This window comes from Epinephelus lanceolatus, chromosome 5 (genome assembly GCF_041903045.1).
Source record: "Epinephelus lanceolatus isolate andai-2023 chromosome 5, ASM4190304v1, whole genome shotgun sequence".
Classification (NCBI taxonomy): Eukaryota; Metazoa; Chordata; class Actinopteri; order Perciformes; family Serranidae; genus Epinephelus; species Epinephelus lanceolatus.
This window is the reverse complement of record NC_135738.1, coordinates 9,483,202-9,502,539: the sequence shown is the minus strand read 5'-3', so window position 1 is coordinate 9,502,539 and position 19,338 is coordinate 9,483,202. Positions and strand designations below refer to the sequence as shown.

Sequence of the window (19,338 nt, the reverse complement as noted above, 5' to 3'; positions counted from 1 at the left end):
GATGAGCTTATGTAATCTGCTTCATAGTGCAGCTGAGACAATAGTGGATCCACAGAAAATTAAATGGCAACTGTTTCAACATTCTACAACCAAAAAATAGGTTTCAGCTTCTCAAATATGCTCACAGTGATAAACTGTGTATTAATGTAACCAGTTGTCTGCGTTGTGTTGATATGAAGATGCCAAGACCATAAATATCTTTGGAGGCGATCTCCCATTTATTCCTGACAACTGACAGCAATAGGTAAAAACAAAATCCTTGCCCCTACACAAACTAAGTGACACAGGAGTATGTTAGCATGTTATACAGTAAGTCTAGGCTGAAAAATGAACTTATAAACAAAGCTTAACAACGCTTAAACATGGAAATTCCTACAAGAGCAATGTCACCTACCTCTCCCATGCGAAAAGGGGAGAGGTAAGGCTGGAGACACACCTTTATAGGTGAGGTAGCCCCAAAGGTGAACATAGGGGTACAGAAACTGAGTATCAAATGTCACACATATTGACTATGGAGGCTCAGGCGTGTCAGGTAATAACAACTGGAACAAATTTTGTGTAATTATAATTAGGGATGGGTCACGATTTTCGAATTTTCGAATAGTCATTTTATTTTGAAAAATCGATTTTTTAATGCAACTATTACTATTCGCCGTCTTATTTCCCCCTTTATTTGACATGCAATTCAGCTCCTAACCGCACGAGGGCAGTATAGGATTGCTACAGCGGTGTGAGATGGGCTACCAGCTAGTTTGATGCTCTTCTACAAACAGGAGAAACATGCAGAGACTACTACAGTCATAAAAAAGTTCCGTGTGGAACAACTTAGACAAAATAAACGAAAATGAGGTGCAGTGCAAACTCTGTGAGGCAAAGCTTGCGTATCACAAGTCTACAACAAGTATGCACAGTCATTTGAGAGCGAGGCACACAGGAGGCGGCGAGGGACCGTACGGCCGGGCTCGGCGGCGCGACACGTCTGCAGCGCGAGTCCCGTAGCACCTCGCCCCCCTGTTAATCAATTACAGCGGCTCCACCTGCAACGGGAGTGGCGCGACAACCCCTGTCTGTCGCTCGACAACTCTCTATTTTACGCGGCTCTTCTATTTTTGTCGCGCTACACTCCCCTACGCCACCCTCCAGCAGATAAAAACTACATGAAATAGTGTGCTAAATGAGCACAGTGTGTTTTTAAATGAATAAACCATTATCAGAGGTGATATGTGATGACTTTTTTTTCATGCATTTACCCATGTTTATCCGTGACATTGTGTAAATGTCCGTGGCGGACACGATTATTCGAAAAATCGTCGAATAGTTGCCATGATTTTTGAATAGTGTTTTTGCTTGTGCTGCCCATCCCTAATTATAGTACTTAGTATTACAAATGTACATTTGACTTTGTTGATATGAAGAGGCCCAGACCGCGGATATCTTTGGAGGCGATCTCCCGTTTATCCCTGACAATTGACAGCAAGAGGTAAAAACAAAATCCTCCATCAGTTACAACCATATTACTAGAGCTCCTACACAAATTAAGTGACACAGGAATATGTCAGCATATTATATAATAAGATTAGGCTGAAAAATGAACACGGAAAAACAAAACACGGAAATGACTGTGAGAGCAATGTAATTTACCTCTCCTACGCAAAAAGGGGAGAGGTAAGGCAAGAGACATACCTTTATAGGTGAGGTAGCCCCAAAGGTAGTCTGAGTGGGCGGAAGTTCGCTGCATAGATCAGCCTCTCATTGGGCGGAACGAGCCACCCGCTGAAGTCCCGCCCTACCACCTCCAGTTGCAGTTTTCAACACGTCCTTCACTAACTTTTGCGGTGTTTGATCTTGCGGGGATGTAGCCATTTTTCTGCCATGGTTCGCGTCCTGTAGGTGATATTTTTGTGGGCGTGTTACACCAAAACCTGTTTCCCCCCGGCAATATTTTTGCAAGCGCACCGTTGCTGTGGCACCGCCAAGAACGATTGTGATTGGTTGAAAGAAAAACAAGCAGCCAGGGTGTTTTTTTCTCCAATCTTAAAGTGAGAGTCAGCCCAGCCAGACCTGGTGAGCGAGACTACCCCAAAGGTGAACATAGGGGTACAGAAACTGAGTATCAAATGTTACACATATTGACTATGGAGGCTTGGGTGTGTCAGATAATAACAACTGAAACAAATGATGTATAATTATAATACTTAATATTACATATTTTATTGCTGTATAATTGACCATGTTGCATTACGACCAAATGAATCATCTACGATCAAGAGAATGACCAGCAGATTCATTCCTGTGGTGATGAAAATAACCGTTGCAGGCCCATTTCATTATGAATATCTTTAAGAGTAATCTAGAACCAAGAGTCATTTTGTTAGTCATTTTCTCTGCCTGCTTAATCCTTATCAGAGTTAAGCCCTACTATATATCCCAGCATACACTGGGCAAAAGGCCACAACATGCCAATCTCAGAGCTACCACCGGATTCATTCTTTATTTATAGCTGCTTCTGGGGGATGAAATAGGTGAAAATCCTGCACATGCAACCACTTCATCACTGGCACCATGCTCTCATGTTTTAAGGCAGAATATCAGAGTAGCTGTCGTTATGAATTGGGTTTCTTTGCACATGTCTGTTTGCTGTATTTCAGTGTGTTATGTGTTTGGGAATTCCAGCACATTCCCAAAGCAGACAGCGAGGAGCAGCCCCCTGGGGTGGTCACACCGTTGGTATCACCTAATTGATGCCTTCTTCGGCTGCCGGTGACGTCGCTCCAATAGCATCATGCCATGAAGTAAAAGCCCCCACTCTCCCCACTCCAATTCGCATGCACTTTACAGAGCCACTGCGCTGCTCACACTCCAGCCGGCTGCATCCACTCACGCCGGGGAAATCACGCTGAAATACCTACATGCATCTCCCCCTGCAAGACTGTCTGACAAAACCATGCACATACACACACTGGGAAACAATGCTCCTACAAATTCAAGAAAAGTTACATAATCAAACACCATGTGAGAGATTCCCAAATAGTCTAGGCCAAGGAAATAGGCTGTCACATCTGTCACACCTCCTTCCAGTCAAGAGAAATCAGTCAAGAGGCCATTAGTGGAGGAAACTAAGGTATACAGCTGAGGAGGTGTGGGCTGCCATGGATGCAAATGTTCAAGTTGGGTCCTCATCGTCCAGATTCCCAGTCTGAGTCCCCCTAACGTAAATGGGAACTTCCCACACTCCAGAGCAGCCAGTCTGTGTGCTGAAAATACACGCCTTGTGCCATATGTGCGCACAGTCTATACCGCCGACGCACCGGCAGCAGCGCCCGGCGTCACACAGAGCAGCACCGGCTGCCAACAAACCAAACCCCGGCAAACAAACACTTCACTCTCACCACGTCGCTCAGTCATCCACCGCCGCCGCCCTGCTTACCTCCGATGGTGACCCGCTCTGTCTTTCTTCCCCTTCGGCCTCCTCTTTCTGGCCTGGATGGCCATCACTGCCGGGGTGAGGTTGTGTTTATCCACGGGCATGACCGACGTCCGAGTCCGGGGAAGGGTGTAGGAGGGACGGGGAGGGAGAACAAACACACATCATTAAGGCTGTAAAGCTGGCTGGCATGGGTCATTTGGCGTCGTTTAGCGTGCCCCCGTGGGTTAGCTCCACGCGCAACTTCCGCCACCGTTCATATTAAATACATGCAGGAGTGTGGGAGCATCGTCAAGTTACAGAGGCTGAGGGATACGCACCTTTCCTGGAGCTCATGTTTCCTCCTCTTCCCCTCGGCAGCTCGGCAGGAGCGGGCAGCTCAGCGGCAGCAGCCGGAGTCTCTCTCTCCCTCTGTCTCTCAGAAACCAAAAACACACTCACCCCTCTGCCTTCAGATGACACGCGCCCCCTCTGGCGGGAGTCGCGTGCAGTCCTGCGAGGACCTGCGCCACTTTGCACTTTGCTCTTTCTTCAGTCCAGTTATCTCAAGTATTTATTTGAGTTTATTTCATTTTTATTTTATTTTATTCTATTCTATTTTATTTGATTCTATTCTATTTTATTTTATTTTATTTTATTCAATTCTATTTTATTTTATTTTATTTTATTTTATTTTATTCTATTTTTATTTTATTTTATTTTATTTTATTTTGTTTCATTTACAGTCAAAAAAGGCGTCATTTGTCATTTAAATACAGATTATAGTAGGGTAACATGGGGTAAAATGGCCCCTGGGATAAAGATGCCCCAACCCCTTTTATTCCTCTCCTAACCAATATATGGCACTAAGTCTGACTGTCTATGCTCTGGTGAATGATGACATTTCAACTGAATTGCTCCTTTCTTCAGATTTATTCCATCAGAACGATTATAGAGCAAACTGAGCTCTACTATTCCACTCGAGATAGGGAATTTGGGACTTTTTTCAGTTTTGTTTGACTTAATAATTTAATTATTTTGGCAAAATATTTATGTTACTTTTCAAAAATGAGCCTAATATTTCTTTCATTTCTAAATGAGACAAGTCTATACAAAAATATGTAAAATGCTGCAAAATTGAAAAGGCTGTATGTCTTTATGAATATCTGTGTACGTTCATTCCTGAATGACCACTATTTTTTGCTTTTTGTTCATTTCTGTCTTGCAGTTCACTCAGTTATATTAACAAAGTAAGGATGGAAAGATGCCTCCATTAAGAACAAAGTCAATTTACTATAAAATGTACAAAACAAAACAAAACATTTGAATATGATTTTAGCATGTAGAGGATGATGATGCATACACCAACAAACTGTTTGGAGAAATAAATTGGTAGAGTAGATCATTTTGTTGTTATAGCACATAATGCCCCTGAGCTACAAAATGAGCCATCTAACTAATTAAAACAAACTAAATCCCAATCGCGACCCATTAATGGATTATCTAGAAGCCCTTTAGCCTTCCCCTCAGGCTAACTGTTATCATTTCAGTTTGTCTTCCTCTATCAAACTCGCTAAAAATGTTGGCTAATTCTAGATACCTAGCAATGCCAATGATTGCACACCATTGTAACTGGGCTGGACAGGCACAAAAAGGTCCAGGCTGAGATCAATGCAATAAATATATATATTATCCTTTAACATTTGTACCCAGTATAGACTCGAAGTACTCATATCCCGATGGGACACACCACCGAAAGTGGTTGAGAACAACAGGGCTAAGATCCTGTGGGACTTCAGCCTCCAGACTGACAAACAACTGCTGGCTAACCAACCAGACATAGTGGTGGTTGACAAACACCAGAAGAGGGCAGTGGTGGTAGATGTGGCAACATCAGAAAGAAGGAACAGGAAAAGGTGGAGAATTATCAAGGGTTGAAAGAACAGCTGGAACAGATGTGGAAGGTCAAAGCTGACGTAGTCCCTGTGGTAGTAGGCGCATTCAGGGCAGTGACCCCCACACTGGGAGAGTGGCTCTGGCAGATTTCAGGAGCAACATCTGAGGTCTTTGTCCAGAAGTGTGCAGCCCTAGGAACAGTTAAGATACTGTGCAGAGCCCTCAAACTGCCAGGCCTCTGATAGAGGACCAGAGCTTGAGGATGATACAGATACCACCCTAAGAGGGTGAGAGGGTGATTTGAACATAACCCCGTTGTAATTACCAACATTGTGTTTTGTTTTTGTTTTGTTTTGTTTTTTTAATTGTATATACTTTATTAATCCCCGAGGGGAAATTCAATTTTTCACTCTGTTTGTCAATTACACACAGGTCCGAACACACACATTTCAGGCACCTCGGTAGTGCCCAGGAGGTGAACTGGCACCTCTCCAGCTACCAGTCCGCGCTCCATATATTGGTCCGGACAGGGACTTGAGCAGGGGACCCAGTCCCTATGGACTGAGCTACTGCCGCCCCAAACTGTAACTGTAATGTAATTGCATATTTTTTCTCCAAAATGCCCCAATAATGCTTTACAAAATGAAATGCTAAGACGTTGCAGTTGACATGTTGTGTGACAAACAAAAGCTTAATACTACTGTACACTGACAAAACACATTATTTAGTTAAAGGCAGCAAAGAAACAGAACTGACTTGCAGTTTAGCAGTGGCTCTAACATTCTCCTCCTCAGCGATGTTACACTTCTACACAGCATCTATGTACTGTATTCGTACAAAAACTTGGTAGCAAGCCCAGGATGTTGCTTCTATACTATTTATAGTGTTAGCTGTGTGCTTTTTGTATCGCTGTCTGCAGCACGCTCTCTGCTTTATGCCATTTCATCAAGACTTATTGCAATTTTTAACACAGATTTTGATGCTGTTTGGCAACATTGCAGCTTCTTTTTTTGGATAATATTACCATTTTATCTTATCCTTTATGGTGCATGAAAGCTCCCTCACTCTTGGTTGGTATGAGGAGCAGCATTTAAGGGTCATAAATAATCTGATATTATTGGTCCAGGTCCAATTTTTACAATGATTATAATTCACAACATCTTACATGTTTAAAAAATAGTTCATATGTCAGGTAAAAGAAGGTATAGTAGTAACAAGGCTTTGTCCCCTCTTACTTGTGTTTTATTCCTGTATCTGCAAAAAAAATAGCACTGAAATCCTTAACAGAAAATATGGTCTGACCTCCTGTAACTCCATCCTGGAGCCTGTCATTGAAAACCATTCATTCATTCATTCATGATTATTAGTCAGCTTTTTCTTTACCTGCCAAAAGGAAAACACAAACACCTGGGTCACATCAGGCTAATTAGTTGTACTTATGATTATTTTAATTAATGTAAATAATCTTAGTCTGGCAGATTGAAACAGAACAACAGTTCCACTGTAATCCAGTCCTCTAAGCTTCTTTTGGAGGCTTCATTGCTCTGATCCAGCCGATGGATCATCTTCTGACTGCCCAGCAGCAGTGATGGTCGTCTTACTGAAGAACTGTGCCTTAAGTTTAAGTTTCTAAACTTCTTGGGATGATCCAGGATGACGAGGCATTAAACCTGTTGTTGTTGTTTTTGGTAACATAATCCTCGTCTCTTTTCAGGAACTAGCACGATGCGTTCAGGGGCATCTGGTTGTTAAATGTTTCATCAGACAGATGATCATGATGCGGTTTCTCAGCCCAGAGAGAAATGTGTAACCATCATCTAAAATTAGTTTATCATGTGACATCACTGCTATGATCCCATTGGAGTATTGTCAGTCAGTGTGAATAAACAAACACCTCTGTGATGGTGTACAGCCCTCAGACTGGTAGTGTTAGGCTCTCCATTGGAGAGTAACTAAAGTACTCTACTTAAGTACCATTTTAAGGTACTTGTACTTGACTTTATACTTCTACTCTGCCACATCTCAGAGCGAAATATAGTACTTTTTACTCCACTACATTTATTTAAAAGCTTTAGTTTACTATTTAATTTAGGATTGAAATTAAGATTTTATGCTAAAGTTGGCTGCATTCATGTGCAGCAGTCCCTCATTATTTGGTTTGTGCTGTCATTTCCCTTTATTGAATTCATTTTAGCTGGATGTCACTATTCCCCTGAGTTGACTGGAGGGTAATTCTGATCACCTGTTGTGTATGGCAAGCCATTTTAACATTTAATCGCTAAGTTTGACTATCCGGAATTACCATTATAGATATCAACAACGTCATTTTGACTAGTAGTAATGTCATTGTGACTAGTATGAATTTTAATTGAAGATATCTATAACGTCATTCTGACTAGTCAAAACTGAATTACAGATATCAGCAATGATGCTACTCAAAACGATAGTCAACTCGTCACACAGCGTAAATGACAGTTGTAGATCTGTAATTCAGTTTTGACTAGTCAAAATAATAGTTGCAGATATCTCTAACGTCATTTTGACTAGTCGTAATTCAAGTTCAAGATATCTACACCTTCATTCTGACTATCTGAAACTTAATTCAAGATATCTAGAAAGGACCATGTAGATATCTTTAATTGATGATAATTAAAGATATCTTGAACTTGAATTATGACTAGTCAAAATTAAATTGTAGATATCTCAAACTGGAATTAGAGATATCTCCAATTCAGTTGCAGATATCCACAACTACACTGGAGATATCTGTAATGACAAACCCCATACACATGAATGGCAAAAGTAGTTTGAATCTTACTAGTCAAAACTGAATTACAGATATCTGTAATTAGAGTTTTGACTAGTCAAAATCTAATTACAGATATCTTGAATAAGAGTTTTGACTAGACACAATTATGTTGCAGATATCAGTAATGAATATCCAGTCTAGCTATTAAATGTTAAAACGGCTTGCCATAGTTGTGCAGGGTATGGGTCGTGACTCCTGATTAAGAACTGAGAGGAGTTTGGAGCAATCAGGGTGTGATGATGCCCTTTCTCAGGGCTTAAGAGAGCTAAGGAAATGCACACTCAGGACATTCTGATCCTTCCTCAATCAAATGCAGGCCTCATGTTAGCAAATGTTGTCAGACAGAAACTCTGGTCTCTACGCCTTCTTGAGAACTGAGTGCTGTCTTTTGCTGCTTGGGGGGAAATTTGTTTAACTTAAGTGGAGGAAATATTAAAGAACCCCTTAACACTAGGTCACATCATCTGGGCTGTTCTTGGTGTTTTTGTGCAAAAAATGTAGCTAGCCAAACCATCACCTAACACCTGCAGGCTTTATGTAATGATATTGTTTATTGATTTATTTTACTGAGATCCAATATAAGCCCCACCCCCATCTTTGGTTATTATTACAAACATATTTGTTTATTATGAAAGAGGCATTTGTTTAATATCATTGTTATGGCGGCATTCCCATTGTGAAGGTTCTTGTGAGACAAGTGAACATACTTCATTATGTGGTTCTCACTCCTCTTTCAGGCTAGTATTAAGGTATCAGGAAAATTCAGAGTCAATCACACAGAGAGTTAATAAAACTGACTTAAAACACTTGATCTCAAGGACTTTATGTGCTGTCTATTGCAGCAAATCATAGCCATGTCGCAATTTTATTTTGCATATTTTATTTAGTTTAGAAGGTCTGGTGTCCACCAGAGGGAGACAGAGACAGACAGAAAATGTCTCAGTGTGTTTTGTAGATTTTATTGAGTGCTCTGAGGAGGCTCAATTTGCTGATCTGTCACTAAAGAAACAAATAAATAAAAGTAAAGACACTTAAATGACATAATTTCATAAACAGTTTTCGTTTTATTCAAAGCTGTTGGATACATAAATCTCCCTGTGTATTATTTTTGACAGTGTAGTTTTGATTGTATTCCATGGCCTTCTTCAGTGAATAGAACGTGTGTCATCACCTGATTTGATAATAAAACTGAAACGATGTGATTATCACAAGATTAATATACTGATCATCAACTCTATAGTCAGTGTTTTTCATGTAATTGAGTTACAATATTTGAACTAAACATCTCAATGTGAATAACTCATCTCAGTCGGCAGAATAAAACATCAGCATTATGCCTTCCTGAAAACCATGTCAAGTCGGTGAAGGCATGTTTTATTAATATCACTTTTGTTCTGTATTTTCTTCTTCTTCAGCTCCCAAAGTGCTCTATACATAAAGTTATTACTATTATTGTTATTATTATTATTATTATTATTATTATTATTATTATCATCATCATACGCTACGTTTGTACGTTTTCTATGTTTCATATCACGACACTGACAATGATGATGGTGATGATGATGATGACATTTTAGTGGTGATAATAATGACGATGACATGTTGATGACATGGATGATGGTGATGATGGTGATGACAACGACTATAATGACGATGACAGTGATAATAAAGATGACCATGATGATGATGGTGATCATGAGAACAACTTGATAATGACAATGATGATGATGACAAGGTGATGATGACGAGGACAACGACTATAATGACGTGATAATGAAGATGACAATGATGGTTATTATGAAGATGATGATGACGGTGATGATGAGTACAACATGATAATGACAATGATGATGATGACAACAATGATGACGATGATGGTAATGATGACGATAATGATCATGACCATGACAATGATAATGACGGTGAAAATGATGACAACGATTTCGGTGAAGACGATACGGGTGGTGATGATGATGATGACGATGATGATGATGATGATGATGATGATGTTGACATAATGATGACAGGGATGAAGATGATTGTGATGACGATGACAGCGACAACAAAGATGAACAGCGATGATGACTGACTGGCAATGCTAATGACACTGATGACCCTACACCCTAACAGGTACACTCTGGTACCCTTACCATATACCCTACAGCTTTTTACAAGCCATGGATATGTTACATTTTTGCGTTTCATATCACAACAACGGCGACAATGATGATGATGACAACGATGATTGTGACAATGATGGGGATGATGAGGATGACCTGAATACGACAACAAAGACAACTGACGACAAGACGACGATGACGACAATGAAGACGAAGACAAGGATAATGACGGTGATGATGATAAAGACAACGACAACGATGACAACACAGATGATGGTGATGTGAACAAAGATGGTCTATACACCCTACACCCTAACAGACACACACACTAATATACTTGTATATACTCCACATTCAGGATCCAAAACCAATCTAAAAAGTCAACACTGAGCTTTTCCAGACCTTTGATTTCTTGGAGTTGAACATGAAGTGACAGTTGCCCTTGGCTGATGCCTAGCACCTATTAAGGTATTTAAAAACCTAATCTTAACCTTTGAGCAGGACTATACACCTAACAAGGCGGGGGGGAATCATCAAGATAACTTTCACCATTCCCTAACCACACACCAAACACACAACATCAGCTTCCCTGCACCCTCGCCCCCCAATCCCGTCAACAGTTGTTGGCATTGTTAGAACCTGCTTTATTCCCCACATATATCAACATCTGACACAAAAAGCCAAAGTGTTGACTGATCTGATCCTGCCACCACATCTCAGAGACGGGAGATGGTAGACACTTGCAACTCTACCCCTCTACTGCCATGTTCTTGTGGTCTCTGAGCATGCCTGTCCTGGTCCCATGTCTCTACAACTTACCTTTGCGGAGAAACACCCTGGGGAAGAGTCTTTATTTTGGGGGGCTACACCTACTTCCCCTGCTCGTAGCTGCCTGAGCTTGGCACTGTTGGAAAGCCCATCCCTGAAAACCCACCACCCGGTTCAGGTTTGTTGGCCTTTAACACCTGCAGGGAAAAAGTTATCTAAGTTATACACGTAAGTTACATATATCTACCATCCTCCAAAACTACTGCCCTTATTTCAACATGGTCTCACTCCGAAATTGTTGAAATCTGCCGCTTGGGCAAAGACGGGACAATGATGTTGGTCAGCATCAGACACTGATGAAAAACCCGTCCCTTAAGGTCAGCATGATATGCAGCTGTCACTGTTACAGTTTAATGTCGCTCAGGGGCATCAGGGGGAAACGCGGCGGGACACTAATGTAAGTTAAGGCGACGAAAGTCTGAGAAGGGGTGGTGGATGGGTCCAACAAACACTGACTTTCACCCAAGAGAGTGGTGTTTGTGTCCTCAGATTATAAAGCCAAACCCTGTTCTTTTTGCTAAACTTACCTACGTGCGATAGTTTTTGAAGGCAATTCGCAGTGTTTTACCAATGTAGTGCCTTTATTTTGAAAGAGACTGTATGTAAACTGTAAATTTCCTGTAAAAATAAAAGTGTATTTTGAAAGAAGACAGTGCATGTTACAGGCAGAACTTGACATGGCATTCTAGGATGTCAAAAACCAAAGCACCCAGGGTACCTTTCACATCGTATCTGAACATGGAAAGTCCATGAGGGGGCAGTACCAGCACTGTTGATTATTTTATTTTGTTGTAAAGCTTCTATTTTATGCTGCAGTGTAGACCTAAAAACTATTGAGTATTTTTACTCTGAACCTTGATTAAATACAGTCTGTTTAATCTCATCTTTCCTACACAAATTATCCATCGCTCCCCTCCCTCCCACTCTCTATCTCTCTCTCTCATTGACAAAAAGAGCCTCAGGCTATGTTTGTCTCAGGTGTGCTGTTACCTGCCCAGATGTGTTCATTCTTCCAGGGTGGCAGCAGAAGGCAGAAGCAGGTAGGCTCACATTCATTCTCTTTGTGACACAGAATTTATTATAAATCAAAACTCATGCAGTTGGTGTTTTTTCCTGTCCTTTGACTGGAGAAGTAAAACTATTTGTGAATGACTTCATGGTGATTTATGGTGTGTGCACCGCCTTATATAAAGTTACAGTAGACTGATGATAAAGTGTCATTAAAGAGATGACATATCGGAGGTGTTGCTCTGCACCATCCTGCAAATAATCACTAGTTTTTAACAGGAACTATTTATATTTACTGTATATTAAATCTAACCAGGTCAGCTCAGTAGTTACTTTAGATTTTGTGTAGTGTGAGCTGTAATGCAAATGCAACAGGAGCTCTGAAGCAATCATTTTACCTGCAGCTCCTGCACACAGTAGATTCAGCTACGTCTTATGAAGCTGTCATTCATTTCATAGTCACATATTTCCAGGTGGGCGGCACAGTGGTGCAGCGGTTAGCATTGTCGCCTCACAGCAAGAATGTTTCTAGTTCAAACCAGAGGTGGGGACCCTTCGGTGCAGAGTTTGTATGTTCTCCCCGTGTCAGCGTGGTTTTCTCCGGGTACTCTTGCTTCCTCCCACAGTCCAAAGACATGCATGTCAGGTTAATTGGTAACTCTAAGAAATTGCCCATAGGTGTGAATGTGACTATAAATTGTTTGTCTGTCTCCATGTGTCAGCCTTGCGATGGTCTGGCGTCCTGTTCAGGGTGTACCCCGCCTCTTACCCGGCGTCAGCTGGGATAGGCATGCTCCCATTTTCAAAATAATTTCTAAATAGAAACTTGTGTTCTTGAAGGTTAAAGTTTTATTAGTGATGAGTGGATGTGTGGTATTTATCAGACTGTTGTATTATTTTTAAATGTGAATGGATTTTGTGCTGGATGATTAGCTGACTTACATTCTTGAAGTGGAGTAGATCATCATTTTAAATAGGTTAATTTCTGCCTATTTGTACATGCTAAACTCTCTTAAAGTCATAACACATGAAGAACTCATGCATGTAGGTGGCGTCACTGCACATTAAACCACACCCTAATACTATCACTTGTGTTACGCTTTAATTTGATTCGTCCTGTGTTAAAACATTTAAATTATGAAGCACAATCTCCAAATGTCTCAGCTGTTTTTGTGTCAAAACTTGTGTGAGAAATGTGTAATCCAAACCTCTGGGCCGATTTCAGTCAAGGTGGTGATCAGTGCCTCTGTTCATTTGGATCATCGGAGAAAGCTTTTGCCGTCAGCCTAAGGCTTTGACATACTTTCTGCACTGAGCATCTGCAGGCAGCTGCAGTCATGCACACGCAGTTCTATTTGTACAACAATTGACGGTCCGCGTCAGACTGAGCTGGAGGTGAGCTGCCGACGTTAAGTGAAGCTGACTCTAAATGAGGCCGCTGGGTCTGGACTGAATGTTTGTCAAATATTCAACTTAAAACTAAGTTAACCGTGGTGGTGAGGCGGCTGCAGGCAGCAGTGTTTTGGAGTGGACTAAACTGTGGAGCAAGAGATGTGAGCTTACATTCTTGCTATGCCTACAGTCTACACAGTCACAAAAAGTAGGGTTAGCTAGCTAGCTACTGAAGATATAGCCTACTGAATGTATACACATGCTGCTTTTGCTTTTTAGTGATGAACGTTGTTTGACTTCACCCAGAGATCCCTGCCCGTCCAGGGGCAGAGGTCCAGGTGCTGGGTGAAGCCAAACACTGCTCATCTGCACACACTGCGGTGCCACACAGCTGGTTCAGTATCAGCAAAGTTTCCCTTTATAGTCATTGTCTTGTGTGGCGATCAGCAGTGATGTGGTGGTTCACTTTTACACTGTGATCTGTAGCCTATAGTTCGGCTTTAGCTTCTAACTATCTTTGTCTTTTTAACCTGTTGTTGCTGCTGAGTCAGTTTGACATCCTGGATATATCCTTCAAACACAGACTGTAGACCCCTCTGTCTGCTTCTCTCTGGAATCACTGGTTCCGTTTTCCAAATATGATAATATTTCTTCAGGGAGTGCTGTTAGTTACAGTGTGGGCTCCATGCTTGCTCTGACAGCTTGTCAGACCATAACAAAGGGGCGGGGCTTAGCAAAAGGTCAATTGCTGTGAGCTGTAAATTCACCACTTCAAGGAGAAGGAAAGAGAAAATGTAATGTTGTCTTGGAGCCGTACAGTAGAAAGTGACTTCTCTGCGCCTCTGCATCACATCTGTCTGTCAGCTGTTTGTGCCAAAGAGTAGTGTGAAAGTCAAAAGCGCTCACTCCGAAATACACAGCACAGTAGACAGACTTGACAAAAAACAAACAACAAAAACAACTGCTCGACCTGACGCAGTCTTAGTCAACTGAGGGGTCTCTGACTGACAATTTGAATCTCCGACTTTTGAGGGGTCAGCCTTACATGGCAGCACAGATGGTGCACAAATGTACCCACAGTGGCCAGTTTGGTATTTCGACTTTTACATGCCTTTACAAAACCTCTCTAATTTTGTTCTGCTTCAGTTTTTAGCATCTGTCTATGCACAAGTTATATACAGACGTCATGACAGTGTTTGTGTGTGAAAAGTTTTGAGCTGCAACTGCATAACTCCAGAGACATATTCATTTGTAAGGTCTAAAGTTTTGTTATGCAGAGATGAAATCTTTCATACATTTTGTCTTACTTCGTCGTTGAACCAGTAACATCTGTGTCAGTGCTGGCACCTCTCTATCAGATATCACAAATGTTACTTTTATTATGATATCAAGTTTGCTAGTGATGTTTGCAGAGATAAACTCTATTCATTTTGGGCACGTCATTTTCAAGCAGGGGCCTGAGCCAGAGCCCCAGTTTTAAACACGATAGCTACATTCCAGTCTGAACCAACATTTACATGAATAGACACAAGCTGCAGAAAGATAGAGCCACCCATCTTTATGACATACTACATCATTATTGTACATTTACAGAGTGAATGACTTTGGTCTCTCTAGTCAGAAATAAAATATTTTGGTGGTGCTGGTGTGGAGAAACACTGTTCATGTCACATTAAAGGTAGAGAGCAGATCAACAGAGCAGAAAGGGGCTGGAAAAGCTGTGAAAAAGGAGTAAAATAATACTTGCATGTGTTCTGAAGCTCAAGTGATTCAAAACTGACACCTTCTAGTACATTACCCTCAAATATGCAGTTAAAGACAACCCTGGAGGAGATGACGCTGCCTGTCTTCATTACCGAGCTACACTCTCCACACCTTTATGTCTCACACATCTCAAAACTGCACATTACAAACTACACTTAACTGTTTTAAGTCTGTTGATCCTTCACACTGTTTGGAAGGAAGAAAATTGTCTTGTTATTTCTCAATGTATTTCAGCACAGAACCTTAAATGGTCATGGGTGAGGTTCTAAGGGTTCTTTAGGACACTTCATGATCCTGTAAAATTCACCTAAATCCACCTAAAATGTATTTCCAAGGTATACTCAAAGTAAAATGAAAGCTGTTCTTGCTTCATGTAGTACATCTACATGCATGGCCTCATTTGAAAGATAACGCTGAAGATTTTTCCCCAACAGTCAGAATCAGTTCTTCTGTCATTGATATCTGTAAGTTTCAGCACACTGAAATGAAAGGTTTTATATCTTTGCCTGAATATTTTCATGAAAAAAGATGCTGCAGATTTCGTATTTAATGCTATTAAACTTCTGGAGTAAAGCCCGGGGCAGAAACTGTGGAGAATGCGCAGAGTGCCTCGGCCAGTTTGGGTCTAATTGACTGCATACATGCAGGAGTAAAATGACTCTCAGTCGCATTATTTGGGTGTGTTAGTGTTCGATTCAGTACGATTTCAGTTGGACTAACAAGTTTCCATGTGTTTTAAAAGTCAGGTTTTAGTCGGACTAACACAATAGATCTATTTTCTCTCATGTCATGTAAACATACTGATTGAGTACAAGACATTGTAGGCCCATTATCAATGCCTTTAGACCTCAGAAATATCAGTGATGCACGTCTCTTCAGCTCAGGCCCTGGTTGGCTATAGAGTGTGCCAGTAAACCCGGAACTCCGTTAGCGCTTTTAGCACTTCTGGTTCTCTCCTCTAAAAGTCAATACGTTTTTTGAATGGGATTTTGGTAAAATGCCTCAAATAAGGTCTGTGGTTAACAAAAGCTTAAGCGAGTTTCAGGTTTTGTTCTACGACATAAAACACGTCAGTAAATACCCTACTTGTGAATTTTGAAGCTTTTACGTGTCATAAAAAAGGCGGTTGCTAACAAGTTGCTCAAGACGACTACAAACCCTGTCGGGGACATTAAACGTCATCACCCCCAAACAGGCGAGAGTGCTGGCAGTCCACCATTACAGCTTCTTATTTAGCTTAAACAGTCTGATTTCCCCATTATACAATGTTTTTAAAATAAAGCAGCCGAAATCAGTTGAAAGCTTAGTGGCGGCGACATCAAGAGTCATGCGACCGCGGAGTAGTCATGTAGTCCGTTAAAGCCTAACGTTAGCTTTTTACTTCTGGCGATCGCATTTAAGCTTCAAATGCGGTATGAAAGGTTTTCATATGTGAAGATTATCTCGCTGAACAAAACCTGTAAGTATCATAAACTTGTGTTAGCCACAGAGCTTATTTTCTGACATAATCCAAAACGCAATGCAAAAATCACATTCACTTTCTCTTCTGGGAACCAGCGCAATGCTAAACTTCCAGGTTTTGACGTCAGCCCTGGCACACTCTATGGAGGCCATAGCAACAGCCTTGGAAGGCTCCTATTGGCTCAAATGAGGTGTCAATCAAAAGGCCAGGAATCTACCTCCATCATGGCTGCCCACAGTCTGGTTTGTTGATATGCAAACAGGAGAAATTATGGATCATATGTGAATGAATATGACTTTTTGGAACGATACAACAGCAGTTTCTGGATATCCATGGATGTAATAATGTGTTTGGACAAATATTTCACTGGATTTAGATCGTCTGGACCTCATCTGGAAAATATGGATGTGTGGACTGTGATAAGGCTTCATAGGCTTATAACTGTTTATTTGTTTGTTTTTGTCTGACAGAAGCGTTTATTGAGACTGCTGTGTTGCTTATCTCTTGAAGTGGTCAGCATTGATGGTACCACAGGGGGCATAGCTTTCTGAAAGATAGTTCATATAATGAAACCACATAAAACAGCTGTCTTACATATCAGTCATCAAAAATCACCTTGGGAGGTCCTGCGGGCTGGCCGCTGGGTTACTATTAAGAGACTCATGAGATTCCTGTAAAAGTGCTTTCAGATCAGCTCACTGATAACATTTATTCTTTGGTAGATGTTAGAGATCAGGTCTAGCTCTGAGGTGTAGTGAACTATCTCTAGTAACACAGTCTGACAGTATCTGTGTCATGTTTGCATTGTGAGAGTAGGAGGAGTCGTCATCATGGAACAGTAACTTCAGATTTACAGTAGATGAGCGTGTTGAAGTAGGACAGCATGTGAGGATATTTCTATATGTAATGCAATAGATATTTATGAATGACTCCCCTGATTTAACACGATGAATCCAAATCTGATAATGTAACACATGTTAAAAATGACGGTGTCCACAGTTTGAATAAAGGTTAACACACACTCATAATATTTTCCGCTTGTAAAAAACTGAACAGTGCATTAACTCCATGTTTTCATTTGCCCAGATGATGAATTGTCAGCATCTGAGCAGGGTGTACTTTATAGTTAGTGTAACATGTGTGCTTCAGTCAGAGGTTTACCAACGATAAGAGCAGCAGATATTCATCTCTGCTATTAGTGTTAATGGATCTGTTTTTCAAACTTCTCACCTGAAACGCAGGTGCAGATTGTACTCAGAGCTCAGAAACAGAAACACACTGAAGTTCAGTAAATCCCCACAATTACTGCTGAGGCCCAAACATTCCCGTTAAAGTTCATTAGTCCCTTCAGGGTTCACAGTTTACTGCTGTGGTGGTGGGAAGGAGATACTATTTTATGTCCTGGTCCACGAATAGCTTGTGTCAGACTCATTATATATCTGGAATATATCTATATACATTTACAAGAATGAATCATGTAAACATAATATCACATTTTTTTCTCTGCACCCTTACACACGTCGTCCACTGATGCACCACACGCCACTGATTTCTACACTCACACTCCAATAAATATAATTGAGACTAGTGCCACCACCATGCACCTGTGTATGGGTGTGATGTGTTGTTTCTAAAAAATAAAAAATAAAAAACAAGGTATGGAAGAAAAGTAACACCACTCACTTACTAGTTTTACAACTTATGTTTTCACAAAACAAGTCTTATTTTCTTTTAATTATGCCCAGTTCCTCTTCAGCTGTAGCACCAGCAATCCTGCGAGACTTGTAGTTGCAGACACACTTCATTTGTAGCTTACCTTTCAAACCACGCCCACCACTAGTACAAAGACAAACCCAGCAACCTGATAGTTATCTGAACCCTGCTACAACGCTACACTGTAGTCAATAAATGAGAGCAAATGCAGCAATAATCCACTTTAAAATTCATAATACATGAAGACGTGATTAACTTTATAAGTAACGAGACCTAGCCTTTCCATTACCTTACCCTAACCACCTCTCTTTTAACGTAACTTCATAGCTAGCTAATTGCCACCTTAGCGTTAGCATAAGTAATGACATTTATCCTTCTCATTACCTTTGTGCGAACCTTAATCATTATAATTAATGAAATGAAATGAAATAATTAATTAATTATAATTATAATTCATTGCTAATGTTAGCTAATCTCTAATTTAGCATTAGCATAAGTAATGAAATACCCTTACTTTAACCTTAATTATGCGTCTTTTAATGTAATATCCCCTAGCTAGCTAATCCCTAATTTAGCAGTAGCATAAGTAACGAGATGTAGCCTTCCATTTCCCCATACCCTAAGTTAAACCACCTCTCTTTTAACGTAACACTTAATAGCTAACGTTAGTTAATCCCTAATTTAGCATTTTTTTTTGTTAGATGAGTCTGCTGAATTTCTTTAAGAAAAAAACGAGGCAAGAAGAAAAGCGTAGTTCTAATGCGTGTCCTACTACACACGAACATGATGAGATACGCTAATGTAATGCACCCGTCTATTATCTATTATCTGTTTCTGTATGAAATTGCATGAAAAAAGGATTTCGCTGTGTGGATTTTCAAATTTTTCCCCGGGGGAAACCCCCCCGAAACCCCCTTGAAATCTTTCTTTTTGTCACAAC

The 19,338-nt window shown here is 40.7% G+C and overlaps 2 protein-coding genes across 7 annotated transcripts in view; one reads left to right on the top strand and one right to left on the bottom strand.

Annotated features, from left to right (window-relative positions):
- srpk2 (SRSF protein kinase 2) overlaps positions 1 to 3,836 on the bottom strand; it is a 114,906-nt gene extending 111,070 nt beyond the window's left edge. For all 4 annotated transcript variants that reach the window (XM_033634044.2, XM_033634046.2, XM_033634045.2 and 1 more), the window contains exons 1-2: positions 3,745 to 3,836; positions 3,428 to 3,494 (exon numbers count right to left, since the gene is read on the bottom strand). In XM_033634044.2, the coding sequence (XP_033489935.2) occupies positions 3,428 to 3,494; positions 3,745 to 3,760 (83 nt within the window). In that variant the 5' untranslated portion in view covers positions 3,761 to 3,836. The remainder of the gene's footprint in view (positions 1 to 3,427; positions 3,495 to 3,744) is intronic.
- An 8,049-nt stretch (positions 3,837 to 11,885) lies between these two features.
- Positions 11,886 to 19,338, top strand: part of lamb4 (laminin, beta 4) — a 34,463-nt gene continuing 27,010 nt past the window's right edge. For 2 of the 3 annotated variants that reach the window (XM_033634357.2, XM_033634356.2), the window contains exon 1: positions 11,886 to 12,099. The gene's annotated coding sequence lies outside the window, so the exon portion shown is untranslated. The remainder of the gene's footprint in view (positions 12,100 to 19,338) is intronic. The other variant, XM_078167683.1, reaches the window with a different exon arrangement.